Below are 19,547 nucleotides of genomic sequence, written 5' to 3'. Positions count from 1 at the left end.
CCCAGGACAGCAAATGTACTAATAGTTCCTGGCTGACCCGGGCATGCTTGGCTGACTGGTCTAATATTATAAAAGTCATTGTTTATATAAGCCGATCTGTGCAGAGGCCTTTTCCATGCTCCCTCTAAGGGTGAGTGGGCCATATTGATTAAGGGGGTCCTTCTTGGAGGGTTAAAAGGAGCAAGAGGTTCCCAGCAGCCTTCTTGCCACTAATCTTAGTCCTAGACAGCATGAAGACTGCAGATAAATGGGTCTGGTGTTGCAATCTGAGCGCAGGTGCTGCGGTCTCCCAGCTCAAGTCTGAGTGATTTACCTTCCTGCCACTGGTTTTGGTGGAATCGCTGTCTCATCTGTCTGGTCTCAGCGTAAGTGCATATGGGGCATTTTTCCGTTCCATGACTTACTGAGGTGTTGATAGGATTCTCTCTGCTAAAGCAGCAATAGAAACATGGTTTCCAAAGTTAACATAATGACTACAGGTCAAACAAAATTTCGTCTCTGGAGTGAGACCTCAAGACTACGAGGCACTGAAGTGTGACTGGTATATGTTCTTCATAGAAGAAGAGAGCAGCTGCACTCATTACTATATAGAATCATCTGTGTCCTGAAACTGTCTGGCTCAGATGATGAGATCTGGATTCCCCTAGGCTTAATAGAAACACTTTGGCTATAGAGACTCTTAACCAATGGAGATAAATAACACATTTCTGAAAGGCAACTGTTAGGGAAGGCTGATTGACACAGCAGCTGCCTGCTGCAAGTGATTTTGTAACTGGTTTTGCTACAGTATTTGGGTATATACTCTTTTCATAATGATTGGATGCTACTTTTTTTTAGTGTTTTGTTGTGTTGTTTTGTTTTTGTTTTGTTTTGTCTTTTTTTTTAGGGGATGGGGGCGTTGGTACTACTTTCTTAGGGTGGTTAAGATTCTGGGGGTTGAGGGAACTGGGGATTGTGGGGTGTGTGTGTTTTCTTTCAGATGGCAGGTTGTCATATTGGGCATATGCTTCTAGCATTTTATCAGCTTTCCACTATTGTTGACAACAGTGTTTTAAAATGCTTTTCCTCACCAGCTCAAGATGTCTTGATATTTATTATTAAAGCTGTTGATGCCAAAACAGTCTTAAGTAACTTTAGCTCTTGAAATTCAAAGAGGATTTAAGAAATGTAAAAATTATTAGTAGATGAACAAAACTAAACTTGAAGACTAAGTTATTGTCTGCAAGTAAATTACTTAAGACATTTGGTAGTTATTTCCTGAAGTTACTCTCTCTGAACCCCAAAAGCAATTAAAAATAATTGGTAGATGTGTGCATAAGGAAATAGTCTCTCTAAAAACAAACAAACAAACCCACATTTTCTTGTTCTGTAATGTCTTATTTCTCCAACTTAATCTCTAGTGGCTCATGGAATTCTAGTCCTGCACATACTAGATTTAAGGCAAGGATGCATTTGGGTTTAAGACAGTAAAATACAGGAAGGGGAAAGAACAAGGAGAACCAGGGGTGAAAAGAAATCTTTACAGAGTGGATCAGTAACATTGAGATCATCAAGTTAACCTGAACAAGCTAAACAAACCAGCAGTAGAAAGAGTTGAAAGATCTGTTCCTTTTGAGTAAATGTGTTCCATTAAAATCTATCATAGAGGAAAATATACCTTTTATTTTAGGTTAGATATGGTAGCTCGTAATTGTACTGTCATTAGATGTGTAGCTAGATTAATTTTCTCATTTAGTGAGGGCTTTGTGTTTTTTATTCTTGCTGTGGTGGTTGTATGTGATGTGCTGGTCTGTCATTTTAAGTAGCTAATGGTTGCTGTTTTCATATTCTCAGACCTGTATGTTTTCCCTTGAGGTTTTAAAACTTCTCCTCTTCACTGCTAAACTATCTGTTATCTTTGAGACCAATGTCAGTGCCATTGTTATGCATCAGTTAGCAAAGGGAATGGTTTGCAGCTGTTGTAGCATATACTTTTTTTTTAGCTTCTTTTCAATTAATGGAAAAAAGGCAGCTGTTTATATTTGTGTTATAGTGTGAAGACAGTCTGAAACTCAAGGGGGGTTTTGTTGATTTATTAGACATATTCCAGCACAGTACTTGTGTTGTTTTGTCTAAAATCTCTGCTGTGTTGCAGATTGACATTTGCAAGCAGTATCCAAAGTCAAGTAATTTAGTTTGTTTGTAAGAAAACTGTGTAATCTTTAGAAGCTATTCTAATTTTGCATACAATTCAAATACACTTTAAGCAGTGTTGCCATTAGATTATTATATAGCCAGGTGTGATTTAAATTTCTCTCAAGAATTCTAGACATAGTAATTTCAAATTTTCAAAGTGGAAAGGTAAACAGCAATTTAAACACGTAAATATGTGAAAACATACTTCATGATTTCACACCTCAGTAGTGTACAGAGTGTTTGGAGGAAAAAAAAACACATTTCATATCAGTCTGCTTACTGCAGCTGGCACCTTTGTAATACATAGTCACAAAGTCTCATTCTAATTGTTTTGTGCAATTGTTTGGACTCAATGATCTTAAAGGTCTTTTCCAGCCTACATGATTCTGTGATGTATAGGTGCTCACACTGAGCTTCTTGCAGTAGTTGGGGTATGTGCTATAATGGTCAAGGAAGCACAACAGAAAACTCAGTTCCTACTGTAGCTGTAAGACAAGAATTAGTCTCACTGTTAGCTCCTAAGTTCATTAAGAACTTATTAGCAAATAATAAGTGTAGAATGTTAATTGCATCTTGATTTAGTGATCATCTTGGGAAGATTTTGAAATGAGTCTTATCTGTCCAACATAGAAAGACAGCTGCGCTTTGAGAGGATGAACAATCTGTCTCTTTCAAACTTTCTCTAACAAAACATATACTAGAATTCAAGAAGTCCAACAAATAACTGAACTGGACAATCTATGCATATGAGGGTCCTTTTGAAACTTCACATACATACTAGTGAAGAAAGGTGTGCCTGCAGTTACAGGACAATCAAAAATGGCAATACTGTTTTGCAAAGTGTACCCTTAGATTTTATAGACAAAGGCAAAGCATTTTTTTTTTTTACTTAAACACTGAGACTTTGTTTCATATTTGATATTTTTCTTGCTTTAATGTAATAAATATCCTTCTTGTAATACTTTATTAATAATTTTAATTCCATATTTGTTGTGTTGCATACAAAAATGTTTTCTGTTTTGCAATAGAAGCCTTAAGCTACTTGTCAAGGTAGTATTTGATGATGCCCTACCAAAAAGAGCTATATAATCAATTTCTGATGGGAATTACTATGATGTAATACTGTGTATAAGATTTTCAGAAATTATTTTTCTAACTTCTATAAATTTGCTGTATTAAAATAGGTTTCCTCCATTTTTTGATGACAATCCCTTTGGTATATATCAGAAGATTCTTGCTGGAAAAATAGATTTCCCGAGGCATTTGGATTTATACGTAAAGTAAGTCCATGACTCCTAATACTGCCTTTTATATTCTGAACACCTCCCGAGCACTGTTTCTAAAGGATCTTCACAGAAGACCAAATATCAGATTCTGATTTCCTAAAATACCATGTTGGAAAACACTTTAGATTACGTTTGCTTTTGCAGTCCAAGTAAAATTATGTGTTTGATAGACTTCAATATTGTAAGATAGTATCTGCCTCTCTTTTCTGCATATTTTGGAGTATTAAATGCTTTTCCACCTTGTACAAAGCTCATTAGTGTTATGTTGGTGCCTGGAAGAAACAAAAGAGGAGAAATGAGGAGATAATCTTAAATGAGTAAAAATTAGGAGAGCAGGAAGCAGATACTAAATTGTTTCTTTGTATAAATATGTACCAGTTAAATCACTATCAGTGTAAATATTTGAGTTAATTCAAATACTTCAGAAGATCCAGTTTAAATCAGCTTCTGCTTCTGATAGCAGCACCCCAGTTCAGTATGCAGTCTTATACATGCATCTGTGGCTTTATTCATAGTATTTTGCAATCATTACAGATATATTGCAGATGAAATGCTTTCCACTATTAAAAAGTTCCATGATTGAAGTAATTGTCGGTAAACATTAGAACAGGGAAAGTGCTATTTTAAACATGAAGTTTCTCCTCAGAAGCAGAGATGATTTGAGTTAGTGAGGACAAGAAGTTTTTCTTAAATTCCTAGGTTAATCATTCAAGGTGTTTTGGAGAAGTGACCTTAGAGATGGCACTTGCTTGCTGTCACCACTAGGAAAATGTATAAAATGTTATATGGCAAATCTAATGAAATCTGTTCAGCTTTCTCTGAATTCTTATGAATCCTCTTGCAAAAATAATCATTTGGGGAGGATGTTTTAAGCCTCCATTGAATGAGCAAGTGCACTGAATCAAGCATATCTGTATCACCATAGACTGATCAATGTCTCATATTAGTGTTTCTTATTAAAAGAGTTTTCCCCTACTATCTTGATGCTGTTTCCAGTGTAGTGTAGTCTCGTTGTCTTGTCTTCCTAACTCATGTCTCTCTTAGGAAGAAAACTGAGTATCTCATCTAATATTGTGTGCACTAAAGTATTAGAGTGTGACCAGAATATTAACAGCTCAAATTAGGTTATTATTACTAACAATCTGTCTAACATGGTGAAAGCATTTAAAAGTAGAGATGCTGTTAGTTTCTGTTTGTGCACAGCATTCACGAACTGACACTGATTTCTGTTACGTAGAAGATGCTGTGAAGTTTCCTCATTACGGTAGTAAGCATGCATATGCAAGCTTTTCAGCCTAGATGTGACTGTCAATAAATTGTAGGATATATTAATGAATACAGTTGCTGATACGCCTCTTTCCTGGCTTTTCTTATCTGGATGTACTTTCAGTATGTGCTTGACAACTCATTCCCATTACTCTCCTGCTTTAAAGAGGTCTCATGGAATGCTAGCTTGGGCTTTCCTCCTTTCATATGTTGGGTTTGGGTGATCTCCTTCAGTTGTGTGGCTTCACCTGCTTTCTGCACAGAGTTGTTGGCATAATCTCTCTTTCTTGTTCCATCAACCCCTCTTCCTTTTTTTTTTTTTTTAAACCACAATACGTGGAACTTGATAGTCTAAAATCTCTGCACCATTAGCCTAAAGCAAGTGCCAAGATTGTTTTGTCCTAAGATGACAGTCTGCTTCTTACCTTAGTTCTATGGCATTTGCTTTCTCTTTTTTCTTCCTGTCAGTTGGTATCTCAGCAAGGATGAAGACTATTTTGTGTCCTGTCACACCCAGGCTATGTATGAAATATTAGTGCTAGATGTAGTATTTATAACAATTGAACTTCAACTTTCTGCTCTTAGGCAACAAAACTATTTTCCTTTTTGAACTCGTGAGAAAACTTTTCTACCTAGATATACTACATAAGCTTACTGGTTGACATTTTTTTCTACCCACCTACTCCCCATCATCCTCCTGCACTTCTTACATTTGAATTTGTACCACTTTTGTCTTGTATCGGTGCTGTTCCTGCCAGCCATCTCTTTGTGTTGCTCTCTGCTGTGTCCCTTTTGTGAACGACCTTGCAATTTAGTCTGATGTTTTTTCCAAGTCCTTTGTCCTGTATACATGGAAGTCCTTGATGTGTTTGACTATGAGTTCAAATCTCCTCTGAAGAGCAGCTTCTGCCATGATGGTGTTAATAAATTAACCAACTAGAAATTCCGAAATATGGCTGTCGGTAGTTTTGTGTTACTTTATTTCTGATGAAACATAAGTATTAATTATGCTCTACCTATTTCTTTGGTCATTAATGAGTTTATAAGTTATTTTTTTATATTTTTCTTTTTTTTTTTTTTCTTTTGTAAACTTTGCTAAGACAGTTTTGGAAAATACCACATGAAGCATCAGTGCTATAGCAGTTTAATTATTGGTCTGGAAAGACCTTGATGTAGAATTTAATTCCTCAAATACATACATTAACATATCTATTGGATTGACTTTAACATGATCATTTCTAAATGATTCTTTAGAAATTATAATAAAGAAGCACTAAACTATCTGTTACTTGATTCAGTTTAATAGCTATTTGTTCAATTGAATGCCGTCCTCTTTAATGGCAGCACAGTACCACTGAGCAGGCACATCCCTTAACTGTACTTTTCTAAGATTAATTTTTGAAGTAAACCAAGAATGATCCATTGAATGATTTCTGGTTCTATAGGAACAGGGAACCCCATGGTTTATCTATGGCTGTATAGCCTGTGAATTGAGTTCTGGGTTTCTGGTTTTCTTTTCAGGCATACTTTTCCTTTAAAGTCTAGTTATAACAATTCTTGTGGCCTTCTCCAAAAGGGATGGTCTTCTCCATAAAGACCTAAAAGGAATTGTTTCAGTGAAAGTGACTGTAAAAGGACTCAGTCACATGATTTAATCTAATCCAAAAATTGATTGTCTGGAATGATCATGAGGGTTTTAAAAATTGGTTTCTACCGTGACTTTTTTATTGTCTTTTTATCTGGCAACTGAATGTTTTTCCAGTTGAATTTTAGAACTATATTCCTGCCAAATACAACAGCTTTTCAAACATTCTGCCACTTTCTCAGTTCATATTTTCTTTATGCATATGCTTTTCTGATTTCAACGATAAGTGACAGAATAGTGGTTTTGTTTTGGGGTAGTAGGTATTGTAGTTAGGGATGGAGAGAGGCAGGTGTGTCATTGATATTTTTGCATTATTTTCTGTAAGTAAAGCTGTTATTTTATTTTTTTTTAAACCTTCTGCAAAGTTAAAAATTGGAATTAGCAATACTCTGTAGATCCCTAGCATTTTATACAGTATTGCATTTCTCAGTTTTATTCAAGACTGTAGGAAGAAGGATGGGTAAACTTTTGTTCTTTGCTGTCATTGGTACTTACATGAGACCAGAATGCTGTTATTCTAAAAATAAATAGCAAAATAATCTTCAAGATAAAAAGCTACTGCCAGATTTTTTTCTCAACTCATAAGTAATCAAGCTACCTCAATAAATTGTGATGCTATGAGTTTTTGTTGGAGTTTTTTGATTCTTAATATTTAAAGTAATTTCCTATTAAAGTAGAAGTCCTTTATGTCTGAACTTATGTTCATATTTTGAAATGTTGATTTAGCTTTACATAGAACTGTTCAATGAACTAGGATCTCAGGGGAAGCTTTTCATTTTCAGTGAAATTAAAGCTTATAGATACTAGTTTTAAGCAGATGACTAGCTCTTGCGTGGTTTCTGTGAACATATAGCTGCCACAGAATTTAAATGTCAGTGTATGAAGTCAAGGGTGCAGCTTTATCCTTATTTTAAAAATATATTGGAGTTATGTTCTGCCAAAGAGGTTTGAGGTCCATTTTGAGATTTGGAATACTCAGCAAAATACAAAGACAAACAAAAAGCAAAGCAAAACAAAAAAACAACCAAATAAAACGATACTACTTTGCAGGGGAAGACAGAGAAAGTTTTTCTCCTTTGTTTCTTTAAGGAGTCTAAAAGGAATGTGCAAGAATTCTGCAAGTTCCTTTCAGAACAGGTTGTTACTTTTTAAACTTTTATTCTTGTGTCGTAAAATATGAAGGAAATGAATGGATAATTGATGCACAGTATTAGCTTGTCAAAGGGAAGTACACTAATTCTATAACATTTGTATGACAGTCAAATATAAATTACTTTTGTTTAACAGAGAACATACTTTCTTTACTGCAGAGACCTTATTAAGAAGCTGCTTGTGGTTGACAGGACAAGACGATTAGGAAATATGAAGGTCGGTATAAAATGTTAGATGTAACACAGAACGTGGGACAAGGTTGAAAGAATTCTGTAGGAGAGATGTAGAAGAGCTCTTCTATGGCTTTTGTTTTTACAAGCATGAAATTGAGATATATCTTCTCATACATTACTTCAGTTGTGCAATCCTAAATGCAAAGTTTAACTGTGTTTTTCTGGAAATCATACTCCTATTTGTCTGGATTAATACTTTCTTTCATGACAGTTTTCCTCTTGCTTCACTCCAGTGCCCCATCCCCCTAGAAAAAAAAAAAAAAAAGTAGAAAAACAAAACAAAAAAACACCCCCCACACCAAAAAAGCCCCCACCACATACCTGTTTACTGATTAATTTGAAGACTTACATTAGGCCAGAAATATGGTGCTGAGACCTGTAGTACAGGGCACCCGGTGGTTTGGTTCTTCCTTTGGATTTGTTTAAGCCCAGAAGGAGCACTAATGAAATTTTAAGCCTAAATATTATTTTTGAAAAATATGAGGGTTGTTGTAGTGCCATGTAGTGCAGTTTGGTCGTTGTCTTGACAGTCTGGTGGTGGGGCTGATTAAGTGCAGTCAAATAGTCTTCCACCAAGAAGAATTATTCATCCTATTCTCAACAGACTTCTGAAAGCAATAGCTTACTAGTCGAAAATATGCTTGTGTGTCTCAGGTAGCTTTCCAGCCTGCCTCAGAAACACACCTGTATCTGTGATACGTCAATCCTGTGAATTCTGGGAGTTGTGCAGATGTGGTACCACTTGTAATGCCAAGAAGATGACAACAGCATTACAAGCTGATGTGATTCTGCAGCTGTGCATCAGCTGTGTTTGGCAGCGCAGGGAGAAAGCAACTGCATGTGAATTAACTCTGTACTTTATCAGGCTGGACAAAGTACCATTTGAAACTCAGTGTAGGATAATTTACCCTTGTGGCAGAGTATGTTAATCCTGTATTCCATTGACTTGTTACTGTTGTTACAGTGTTGCAAATACCTGACCTAGCTTGTGTAATCTCTTATTTTTTAAGAGATAGCTAAAATTTCCATTTCCAAGGTTTACTTTTTTGCACAAAGCATAATTTATGTTGCACAGAGGTAAAGGAAGTAAAAGATACACAGTCATCCAGGTTCCTTGAACATGTTGATATAAGTACAGATGCTGAACCTGCAGTCCAGAGTTCTTTTACAGAGCCTTTTATGGCACAAACTTAGACTGGTAAGAAAACCTAGGAAATAAATGTGTCCCTTATCCTTCAGAATTCTTTGATGCTTTGCAGTGTTGGCGGGGGGAGGCACAGGCATCAGGAGGATTAAAGCTGAATTTTCATAAACTGAAAATTTAGAAAGTTATTGACCAGTGCAAACTTTTATATCTTTTGGCAGTTTTGAAGGAAAACAAAAACAATCCTTGGTTTATTCAAATGTTGGGTTTGGGAAATGTGTTTGACTTGCTTTCTTTTTTATTTTTTTTATTTTTTTCATTTTTTTTTAAAGTCTGTGGTTGTTTTGGTTTGTTTGAGGGTTTTTCCCTGCAATTGACTAAAATGCCAAAATCAAAAATAGTTCTAATTTGAAGTGGTATTTGATGTGGGGGTGTTAGTTCAATCTTAATTCTGATCCTTTTCCGTAATTACAGTTGGTTTAAAAAGATTTAAATCCCATTGGGCATTTTCTGGTGAAGCGTTCAATCAGACCTACTTTTGAGGGATAAAGGTGATAAATTACTCTCCCTATTGCCTCTTTGGATCTGAGCAGAGGTAGTCTCACTCCATATAGGTCTGAATAAAACAAATATGTGGTGTGCTCCGTTCCATGGAGCTGTGTGTGGTATGAGTTTCAGTGCTGTGCATTAAAGCTGCGCTGTGATCAGGCCTGAGACAGAAACAGCTGGTTTACTCCAGTACTTGGTGCCTTGAGAATGAGTCTGTGCTTGAACCGAGCTTCATCCTGGGTGGAGGGGGGAAGAGAGTGGAAAAAGAGACGTTTTCATTCTTTATGTACATAATCAAAATAGTCAGCCTAGAGAGGATAATCATTGCAATGCAAATACGATAGATCTAAAATGAAAACAAATGGTTTTATTACATATAATTCTGGAATAATACTGAGAACTTCTTCTTGTCAGCACTAAATATCTGTCATATTTGGTAAAACTACATGCTTCCCAGACATCATTTTTGAGACAGTGTCAACCCTCAGTTATTTTTTTTCTTAATGTAAGAATTATAAAGTATGTCTGAATAAGAGGCATTTGCTAAAATGTTGAAGAAAACAGAAGCGAGTAGCGCTGCAGTGAATGGTTTTGTGGGTATTTTAAAGCCTATTCTTGATTTTCTTTCTATCAGAAGAATGCTGATTAACAAAAAAGGGGAGGAGGGGTATCTTATTGCTGGAATTTGTGGTCTGGTAGGGAAATAACACTGAATTTATCCTGTAGAATCTTTTAGTAATTATCACCTGAGAAAAGATAAAAGGTTAGGTGGACCATTAGTCTGCCTTGATACCACAGTTCTTATGATTAAATACATGGTTTGGCATACATATAACTTACTAAATATTTATTTTTATTTTTTTTCGATCTTTAAAGAATGGAGCAGATGATGTGAAGAGACATCGATGGTTCAGGTCTATAGATTGGGACGCTGTACCCCAAAGGAGACTAAAGGTATATTCTCCAAAATACTGTATAAGACCACAACAAGATATCATTGTTCTTTTAAGATGATCTGTTGAGGTTTGCTTGCTTGTTGCATCTATGTTCATGTGTGTGTATATGCGCACATCAATAACTGCATGTAATTTTTCTCTAATACATTGCAGAATTTATATGACTGTCTACTTGCATTTTTGTCTGTATACAAAATGTCTAAAACAAAAAATCCCAACTTTGTTTTGCTGAAGTTCATTAGTAAATACAACGTTTAATTTTCAGTTTTAGGATTTTACAAGTAACTACTTGTTTTAGGTGGTTTTATATTGGGAGATGAAAGAGGATTGGTGGCTTGGTTAGATTGTTTTGTTTTGTTTTCTTGCTCTTATGTGTGTGGAATTTTCTTACTTTGGGCTTTAAATTTTAGTGCCAAGTTCAATTTAGGTAAATGCTGTAATAAAATGTAAAGCATATAGGAGTAGGAAGAATAGGGAAGGTGAGAGGGAAAGATTTATGAATGTAATTCTAACATACTTTTTAACACCACTGAGTTCTATGAGGGCAGGTGTTTGCAAAAGCTATCAACACTGCAAAATGCTTTTTAAAGTCCTTTGGAAGTAAAACTGCCTTCCTCCTTTCCTTTTTCGAGTTCTAACTAGTACGATTTCTTAGAGCAATGATATTCAGTAACACGGGTTGCTGTATGCAGTCAGTCAAGTACTGATTAAATGTTTACTCTTCCTTTTCTTTGCATTAGTTTCTTATAAAGAATTTCTGGCTAGATACCTTAAATTGAATTATTGCAAAATAGATAAGAGATAAAAATGTTTTTGATATGTTCTTGTGGGCAACATCCTAATACAAAGTTGTAGTTGACTTTTTTCTTAAAAAAAAAAAAGAAAAAAACCCACAAACACGGTTTTACATTGTTTTGAGTGTGTGGGTTTTGCAGGTTTTTTTAATGGTTACTACACCCAGTTGATGTTTTTCAAATCATTTACTAAAAATCCCGATCATACAAATAGGCAAAAATACAAACTGCATGCTGACACGTTTTATAAATATTTCAACTCTCAAGTTTATTACAACCTACTGGATTACTAAATAAACAAATAGTATTAAAAACTGAATGTTAGAGGCACAAATCAGAAGTCTAAGGTCCAAACATCCTTTGTATTACATTTTTATTATTAAAAAACAAACAAAACAACAAACCTCACTCTGGCACTCAGATTATTATTAAATTTCCTTTATCTTTTTTTTTTTTTTTTTAATTTTATTTTTCTCTTTTTGTGTCACTTCATAGAATTTATTTTCCTGCCCAAATGCTTACAGGGAGATGAGGATCCCTAGGCGTTGCGCACAGTGGAGCAGGTAGTTCTCTGGAGCAGAGCAGATTCTGTACGTTCTCAGGCATCTGGGCAGTGTGCTGAGGCTGACATGTGGCAAAAACTGGACTCCACTTTGGGCTGAAGCTCAGCAGTGCCATCCCTCAAAACCCTTTCTTTCCCACCGAGAACCTGCTGATGGCACTGTTACAAACTGAGAAGCCAAAAAGATCAGAGATCTCAGAGCTAGTGGAAGCCAGACATGTCTCTTTTTGAGGAGATGCAGAATAACATTTTGCTGTACTGTGTCATTCTGTCTGTGGTATGACTTTTATTAGCCAGTGTGGTGATTGTCCATAAAGTTTTGTCATCCTCAGTGTTTTGTTGAACTCGTGACAATAGTTAAGTTCTCTGTTACTGAGAAGGGGATAAAAAGATGAATGTCCTTTGAGAGAAGAAACTGGTTACCCTGTATTAACCCCTACGTTAATGAAATGTTCCAGAAAGGAGCTTTGTCTCATAGCGTGTGGCCAGAAGGGCAGAGTAATCTGCTAGATGTAAGACAAGGCAAAAAAAAAAAACCAGGAACTGTGAACCTGTTGGGCAATACTAGAAATTCAAAGAAATAGAAAGCAGATATTTCTCTTGGCACCTCCAAGTTTCCTTAAAAAGATGAATTTGAATTTAGATGCTTTTACAGACATCCTTGTGTGATTATTATTTTTTTTTTTTAAACAGTGCAGCAATTTCCTTGCCTAAGTTTATAGCTATGCTTGGAAAAAGCGTAGTAGTTAATGTGAGGTATACACAAGTTAGTCATTTCAGCCTCTTTAAAAGCAAACAATCTATTTGAAAGTGAGGAAGAGGAGGCTTTTTTCCTTCAGTGAGAAAGCAGTTACCCACACTGCTATCAAGACTCATTCATAGTTGGAAGGAACCTAATGTGATTCCACTCTTTTTTGCTCACAGGGCCACAGAAGTGTGGAGGAGTGAGGAAGGAGAATGGCAGATGATGCTGTAACAGCATGTGCCTGGAAGCGCAGTTGTAGGCATCATTGGCTGTAGTTACCTTCAGTCTGCAAAGCAGTGAGAACCTCAGTGCTAAATAAAAGATATCTGTATTATAAGTGTCTTTCAAACACAATATTTAGCTGCAGCTAAGACACAGCATTGGAATGCAGTCTTTGTTGCTGCAAGCTTCTCTCTCTCTTGTGCCGTTCATTATTGGTGAAAAAGTGAACTTTCATAAATATGTACCCCTTTTGTTTAATCAGTCTTTTACAGAACTCCTGCTTTAATATGATGGAAAGGAGCTCATTGAGGAATCTCTACTAATATTTTTGTTGTGCTTGTTCTGACTAGCCTCCCATAGTACCAAAAGTGTCCAATGATGGAGATACTTCCAATTTTGAAGCTTATCCTGAGGACGACTGGAACAAGATGCCTCCAGTACCCCCTAAAGATCTAGAAATTTTCAAGAACTTCTGAAAGCGACATCTACACTGGACAAGGTATGTCCAAATGTCAGGAATCCTCTTCAAAACATTGGTCTGTGAGTGAGAGCCATCTGCAGAAACTACATCTTCTGATTCATAATAGTGATTAATACTTCCTTACAGCTCGTAAAACCACCATGAATCACAGTAATCAATAGTATCATTAAATTGTTGAAATAAAATATTGTAAAGCAGGCTTATGGAACGACAAAGGTAATTTATCTGACAGGCTTTCATGTTCTGAAGTGATGAGTTATTCACATACAGATATTAAGTCCTTTCCTTAAACCTTTTAAAATAGTGTGTTAAAGGCAAATATCTAGACTGATTTGACAGATAAAGAAACGTGATTGTTCTTGATTGCATGAGTTTTATATTAAGAACGAAGATGTTAGTTAGAGGAATAAGATTTTCAGGTTAATTCTGTACCCTGAATTCTGTCTGATCACTGTGATAAGTTGATACTTGTTATTTAATTCACATGCTCCACATTGTATTTAGTGTTCCTTTCTCATTATTTTTTCTTAGAAACTGGAAGGGAATTGAAGTGCTAAGACGAAGTCTGAAGAAGAATGGAGTTCATATGTAAATGAAGACTTTCTTTGTGGATAAGAATGATACTGCATTCAGATACACATCCTAGTATAGATAAAATACCTAAAAAGTTGGAGGCAGACAAGAATAATTTTTTGCTGTAAACATTTGACATTAGTAAATTGTAATATTGATAGTCTACTCTGAAGTAGACTCACTAAAATGATATATTTTAGGATTATTTTTTTTAACTTATGGTTTAGTTAAGTTTCCTGCTATTTTGCATAGTTAACTCATAGACTTAATTTTATAAGTTTATACTAAACTTGTGTAATTAAAAGCACAAATTAGTATATATGTATATAATGAATACAATACAACTAAAGCACAGGAACTGTGCAAAGATGTAAATTTTTGTACTTTGCAGAGTCTATGATTTTTATTTTTCAGATAATGTTTTTCAAGAAGTTCTCTAGGAATAAAAATCTTAAAAAGGATAAATGAGTTTTTCATCATCTTATATACATTTTATAATTCTTTGTAAAAAGTAAAAATAATTATGTTTTAAAAAAGGTTTGTACCTGAAATTTCCAATGCCTCACACTTGCAACCATAGTACTTGAAAGCAGAAAGACAAGGGCATGTTTTATTGTTGATTAAGATGCATCTTAATGGCTAATTTATGAAGTTCTGTTACAGTGATGTCTCTTTACAAACCAGGATACTGAGTGATGATTCACTATCTGAAATGAGATTCCTCACATGAAGACTCTGTAAACGTTCGGTTCAGTGTACACCGATATAAGGACTCTAACAGGCTCTTACAGGAGATGTTCTCTCTCAGGCTTGCTGTCTTCTCCAAATGTGATGCACAAGCTATAACAGACTTCTTTCATTGTTGAAATAGTTGTTGTTGAATGCTTGGCACTTTGGAATATCAGAGGGAAGACTGAATATATGTTAGAGCCTGATTTTTCTGCTCCGGCTTTCGGAAATGTCCTGAAGTCTCTGCTGCCAGGAATTTGATATATACAGAGTTCAAACCTTAGATGTAAGGAGTCTCTTTTTTTCATCCTGTACTTAGTATCTTTCTAGGAGCTTGAATACACTTTATTTAGGAAGTATTTGCAATACTGTTTCATTTTAAGTAGCACCAAATATAAGTATGTGCGTATGTATGATGCATCTACATATATGAGTACACAAAAACATGAAAGTAGATTGTATACAAGTCAGGATCTTTTTTTAGGCTTTTTTCACATTGCATATTGATACTTGTGTTACTATAAGGGAATTGATTTTGAAGTACTTTGATTTCATAAACTAATTACATTCTTTCATATGTTGTGGTTTTAGATAGCTTTCAGTGAAATTATAATATCTGGACCAAAAATGTATGTTTTAAAAGCACATCAGATCACTGAAGCTCTGCTACTATGACTGATGGGCTCTATGTAAAACTGTTTAAGTAGATCAAACAGACATTTTTTTTCCCCAAACTGGTCCCCACATTTTTGATCTGCAATGCCATAAGAAATGTAGTTCAAAGATTTATTTTTCTGAACTAAATCCTGAATCCTTACGAAGTAGTCATTCTATTAATTGCTAATTAAATTAAACTGTTCCACAAGTTGGTGGCCCCAGCTGCCACTCAGTAAATACTGTGTAGGAATGTATAATGGAATGCAGGAAAATCCATAGTAAATGATCGTTTTAACCTGGTAAAAATACCTTATTCTCTTAAAAAAAACTAATCTGTTCCATTGTATTTGTATCTGTGAAATTAGTTATTCCAAATCAATTGGAAAAACTGAAGCACACAGCTTACTTTGTCTAAGGGGAGCAAGCACAGTTTTTAATGTGGAAGCTTACAGTATTTTGTGGAATCTGAGTACTACAAAACCAGTTTCTTATTTTAAAATGTACATAGTGCAACAAGCAAGTGTGTTAAATATAGGTTTTTTTTCCATTTTAAAAACTGTCTTTGAAGTCTTCAAAGCTGAGGAAATGAAGTTGCATCTTATCCATTGCTGGCAGTGGATGCACTGACACTCATTATGATAGAGACTAAAAAAAAAAAAACCAAATACAATCTTCTTAATAATGCTAATTCATTGACTTTGTATTATTTCCGGAGCCATGTGTACAGATGCTTTACTACTGACCTCGTCAAGATGCTTCCTAGTACAAAACTGCTTTCAAATTTTTTTTAAATTAAAACCCTTTAATTAAAAATCACCCCAAACATTTTTCAATGATTATTTTAAGTGATGAGTTATTTTCTCTACACTCTTGAACTTAATGAGCTGTTATTACCTGTCCATTTTATTTATTTGCACAAGTGAGTCTGGTTTAAGTATTTACTGGGACTTCATGGCCCACTAACATAGTTCTGTCTGAGTGCTCATGCAGAAGTCCCTGGATACACACTGCACTAAGAACTGTGGATTTATGGGGTTTTTTTTTTAAGCAGACTAGAACACTTTTTTTATTTTATATTCAAGTATGGTATTCTCTGAAGTTCATTTTGTTATGGTTAGTTCTGTTAACACATGTTTTTACATATAGACTGTTGCATAAGGACTGTTTCCTTGCAAGACCCCATAGGCCTTTGCTATTCTGCTTCGGTGAACAAGAATGTTAAACATTAAGAACAACCTTTATTTTTGAGTTTTATATATCTATATTTTTAATTGCCCAATTTGAGGTTTTAAGTGATAAACATGCATTGTAAACTCAATTGCCTTGTAACCAAATGATATAAATGTTTCATTATATCAATGGAGAACATGCTGTAGATTTTCCTGTAAATTAGCTTATCAATGAATATGTGTGCTACTGAGCTTTAACTGTGATCTTCCACTGTAGAAAGTCATTGTTAACAGATCAAATATAGGTACTAAACTATGTTTAAATGGATGAACAGGGATTTTTGCAGTTTTGAAAGCAATTAAGATATGGCTGTTCCGCAGCCCATCTGCTTGCCTTTCAGAAGAGTTGTGATGCAGTGCTTCCTGTGCTATAGAATTATTTTTCAGCTTTCAATGACTGTAGCATGATTCCTTTTGGTACTGTACTGTGTACAGGCTTTCCATGTTTTGCACTTTTCTATGGCAAACCTTGACTGCTTTATAAATACTCCGTTGTGTAGTAAGTAGTGATAGCAGTAGTAGGCATTTGTGTACTGCATAATCAGTTTGACCTGCTAGACTTCAGAGGTTAACTTGGACTAGTGGTGTATGTTGCTGGTTGCTTGTGGTAGCTCACATGTGTAAGTACTGTTCAAAGTTACAAAGTCAGCCCTCATTGCACAATGAAAATCACTGTGATCTGTACATAAAACCTAGTAAAATTTTATTGCTGTTTAATTTATGTAATATCTGTCAAATCTGGATTCATTAAATAAACCTTTATATCTTTTTAAATGTTTAAACCTAGTTTGCTTCCATTTATGTTGGGAGGAGGCAGAGGTTCTCCATCCAAAAAATTATGAAAGGGAGAGGAGTAGAAAAACAACTGTTCCTTCTTTTCAGAAGTTGACTCTTTCCAGAACAAGATACAGGTTGTGGAACATATTTCAGTTGCTGTAGAAGAAGCACAAAAAAGTATATTTTAAAATTCAATTCAGGTAGTGCACCAATAATGAAGTGTTAACTCAGACTTCACATTAAACTTTGATTATATGACTGTAATTCCTTCAACATATTCACAACTTAATGACCTGAACACTGTCCAGAGCACTCCAGTCTGTTTCTTTAAGCATCAAAAAATATTCTTATGATATCAGGTACACTAGACTAACCCTTTATTTCATCTTCCATTAAGAATGGAACTTCAAAAGTCCACTTTTAAACAAATTTGTTTAGTCTTTGGTGTTAAATTGCTTCTCCCCAGTCAATTGTATTTTTTTTCTTATGCACCAGGTGGCTTAATCTTGCAGAGATAATTATGTAGGCATTGTGGGAAACTGCAGCGGGTCTGTGGAATCCTTGTCAGAAAATATGGGGTTAGAGATCAGCCTTGAAGATATTAAGATTTACCCTTGAGAAGGATGGCAGTAAAGGAGTATCCGGAGAGAGGAGAGATATACCCGTGAGAGAGAAGGGGATAGAAGAATAACATGGATGATAGAAAAATTAACCAATGAGATGTTAGTGCTGTAACTCGCAACCAATAGTGAAAGACTCATGAACTGGCAGAATTGTATAAAAATGCACTTGTAGCAATAAATGGCATCTATTACTTTCATCTTGAAAGAATTTGGTCCATGTCGCTTGTCCGTCTCAACCGCGACAAGGCATAGAACCAAATAGATACCATTTGTGCTAATTAAGGGTTGTTTTTTTCTAAGGTTGGTGCAAAAGGAATTATGGTCTTTGCATTGTTGAAAATTGCCATTTGATATTGGAATACATTCTGAAATAAATGTGGTTATGCTTTTTATAATTTGAATGCCCTTTTCTCACCTTTTTTTTTTTTATTTGCTAGTGACTTATTACTTGCTGTTTATTTTAGACTATGGAAATTATATGTTAGACAGAAAGCAGTGGAGACAACTTGCAACATCAACAAGACGTTTGGCCTAGGAACTGTTCTTGAATGTACAGTGCAGCGGTGGTTCAAGAAGTTTGGCAAAGGAGACAAGAGCCTTGAAGATGAGGAGTGTGGCAGTGGCCATTGGAAGTTGACATAGACCCACTGGGAGCAATCATCAAAGCCAATCCTCTGACAACTACATAAGAAGTTGCCGAAGAACTCAATGTCAGCCATTCTATGGTTGTTCAGCATTTGTAGCAAATTGGAAAGGTGAAAAAACGCAGTAAGTGGATGCCTCATGAACTGACTGAAAATAAAAAAAATTGTCCCGAAGAGCCTCATCTACACGTCTGTTAAACCCCTTCAGGGATGGTGAGTCTACCACTTCCCTGGGCAGCCTGTTCCAGTGCTTTACAACCCTTTCCATGAAGAAATGTTTCCTGATACACAATCTGAACCTTCCCTGGTGCAACTTGAGGCCATTTCCTCTTTTCCTACACTTGCTACTCAGGAAAAGAGACCAACTCTCTCCATGCTACAACCTCCTTTAAGGTAGTTGTAGACAGTGGTAAGATCTCCCCTCAGCCTCCTTTTCTCCAGGCTCAACAACCCCAGGTTCCTTCAGCTGCTCCTCATCAGACTTATGGTCCAGGCCTCTCACCAGCTTTGTTGCCCTTCTCTGAACTCCCTCAAGCTTGTCAAGGCTCCTCTGGTTGACATTCCTTTCCTCCAGTACGTCAACTGTACCACACAGCGTGGTGTCATCGGCAAACTTGCTGAGGGTGCACTCAATCCTACTGTCCATGTTGCCAACAAAGATGTTTAACAGGACTGGTCCCAATACCGACCCCCGAGGAGCGCCACACCTCACTGATCTCCACTTGGACAGTGGAGTGATGAATTTTGTCATTGTAGTTCAAAATATATTTTCTTATTGTGCTACTGCGAAAATCATGAACAGCACAGAAACCTATCTTCCTTATTTAATTTTGTTATGAGTCTTTATGTTCTGGTTTGTTGTTTGGTTTTGTTGTTTTGTTTTTTCTGATTTCAAGCTGTCAACAATAATAGTAGCTAACAAAAATGTAAATGAAGCGATATTTACCTTTTACTATCTTTTAGCTCCTAGTGTATTCTGTACACTAAGTGGAGATTTCATCCTACTTGAAATAATTCAGTCCATAAGTTTTTTTCTCTCTAAATCTCTTTGGTTGATCTTAGGTTGGCATAGCTTCAAGCAGTTAAATAGAGAAAAGCTGCAAAA

The 19,547-nt window shown here is 35.6% G+C and overlaps 1 protein-coding gene across 1 annotated transcript in view; it reads left to right on the top strand.

Annotated features, from left to right (window-relative positions):
• PRKX (protein kinase cAMP-dependent X-linked catalytic subunit) overlaps positions 1 to 17,180 on the top strand; it is a 56,519-nt gene extending 39,339 nt beyond the window's left edge. The window contains exons 5-9 of the mRNA XM_080353020.1: positions 3,360 to 3,455; positions 7,683 to 7,740; positions 10,327 to 10,404; positions 13,080 to 13,228; positions 13,742 to 17,180. Of these exons, the coding sequence (XP_080209146.1) occupies positions 3,360 to 3,455; positions 7,683 to 7,740; positions 10,327 to 10,404; positions 13,080 to 13,205 (358 nt within the window). The 3' untranslated portion in view covers positions 13,206 to 13,228; positions 13,742 to 17,180. The remainder of the gene's footprint in view (positions 1 to 3,359; positions 3,456 to 7,682; positions 7,741 to 10,326; positions 10,405 to 13,079; positions 13,229 to 13,741) is intronic.
• Positions 17,181 to 19,547: the final 2,367 nt, after the last annotated feature.

The sequence above is a fragment of the Nesoenas mayeri genome (genome assembly GCF_963082525.1).
Source record: "Nesoenas mayeri genome assembly, chromosome: 1".
NCBI lineage: Eukaryota > Metazoa > Chordata > Aves > Columbiformes > Columbidae > Nesoenas > Nesoenas mayeri.
This window is presented reverse-complemented; position numbering and strand designations above follow the sequence as displayed.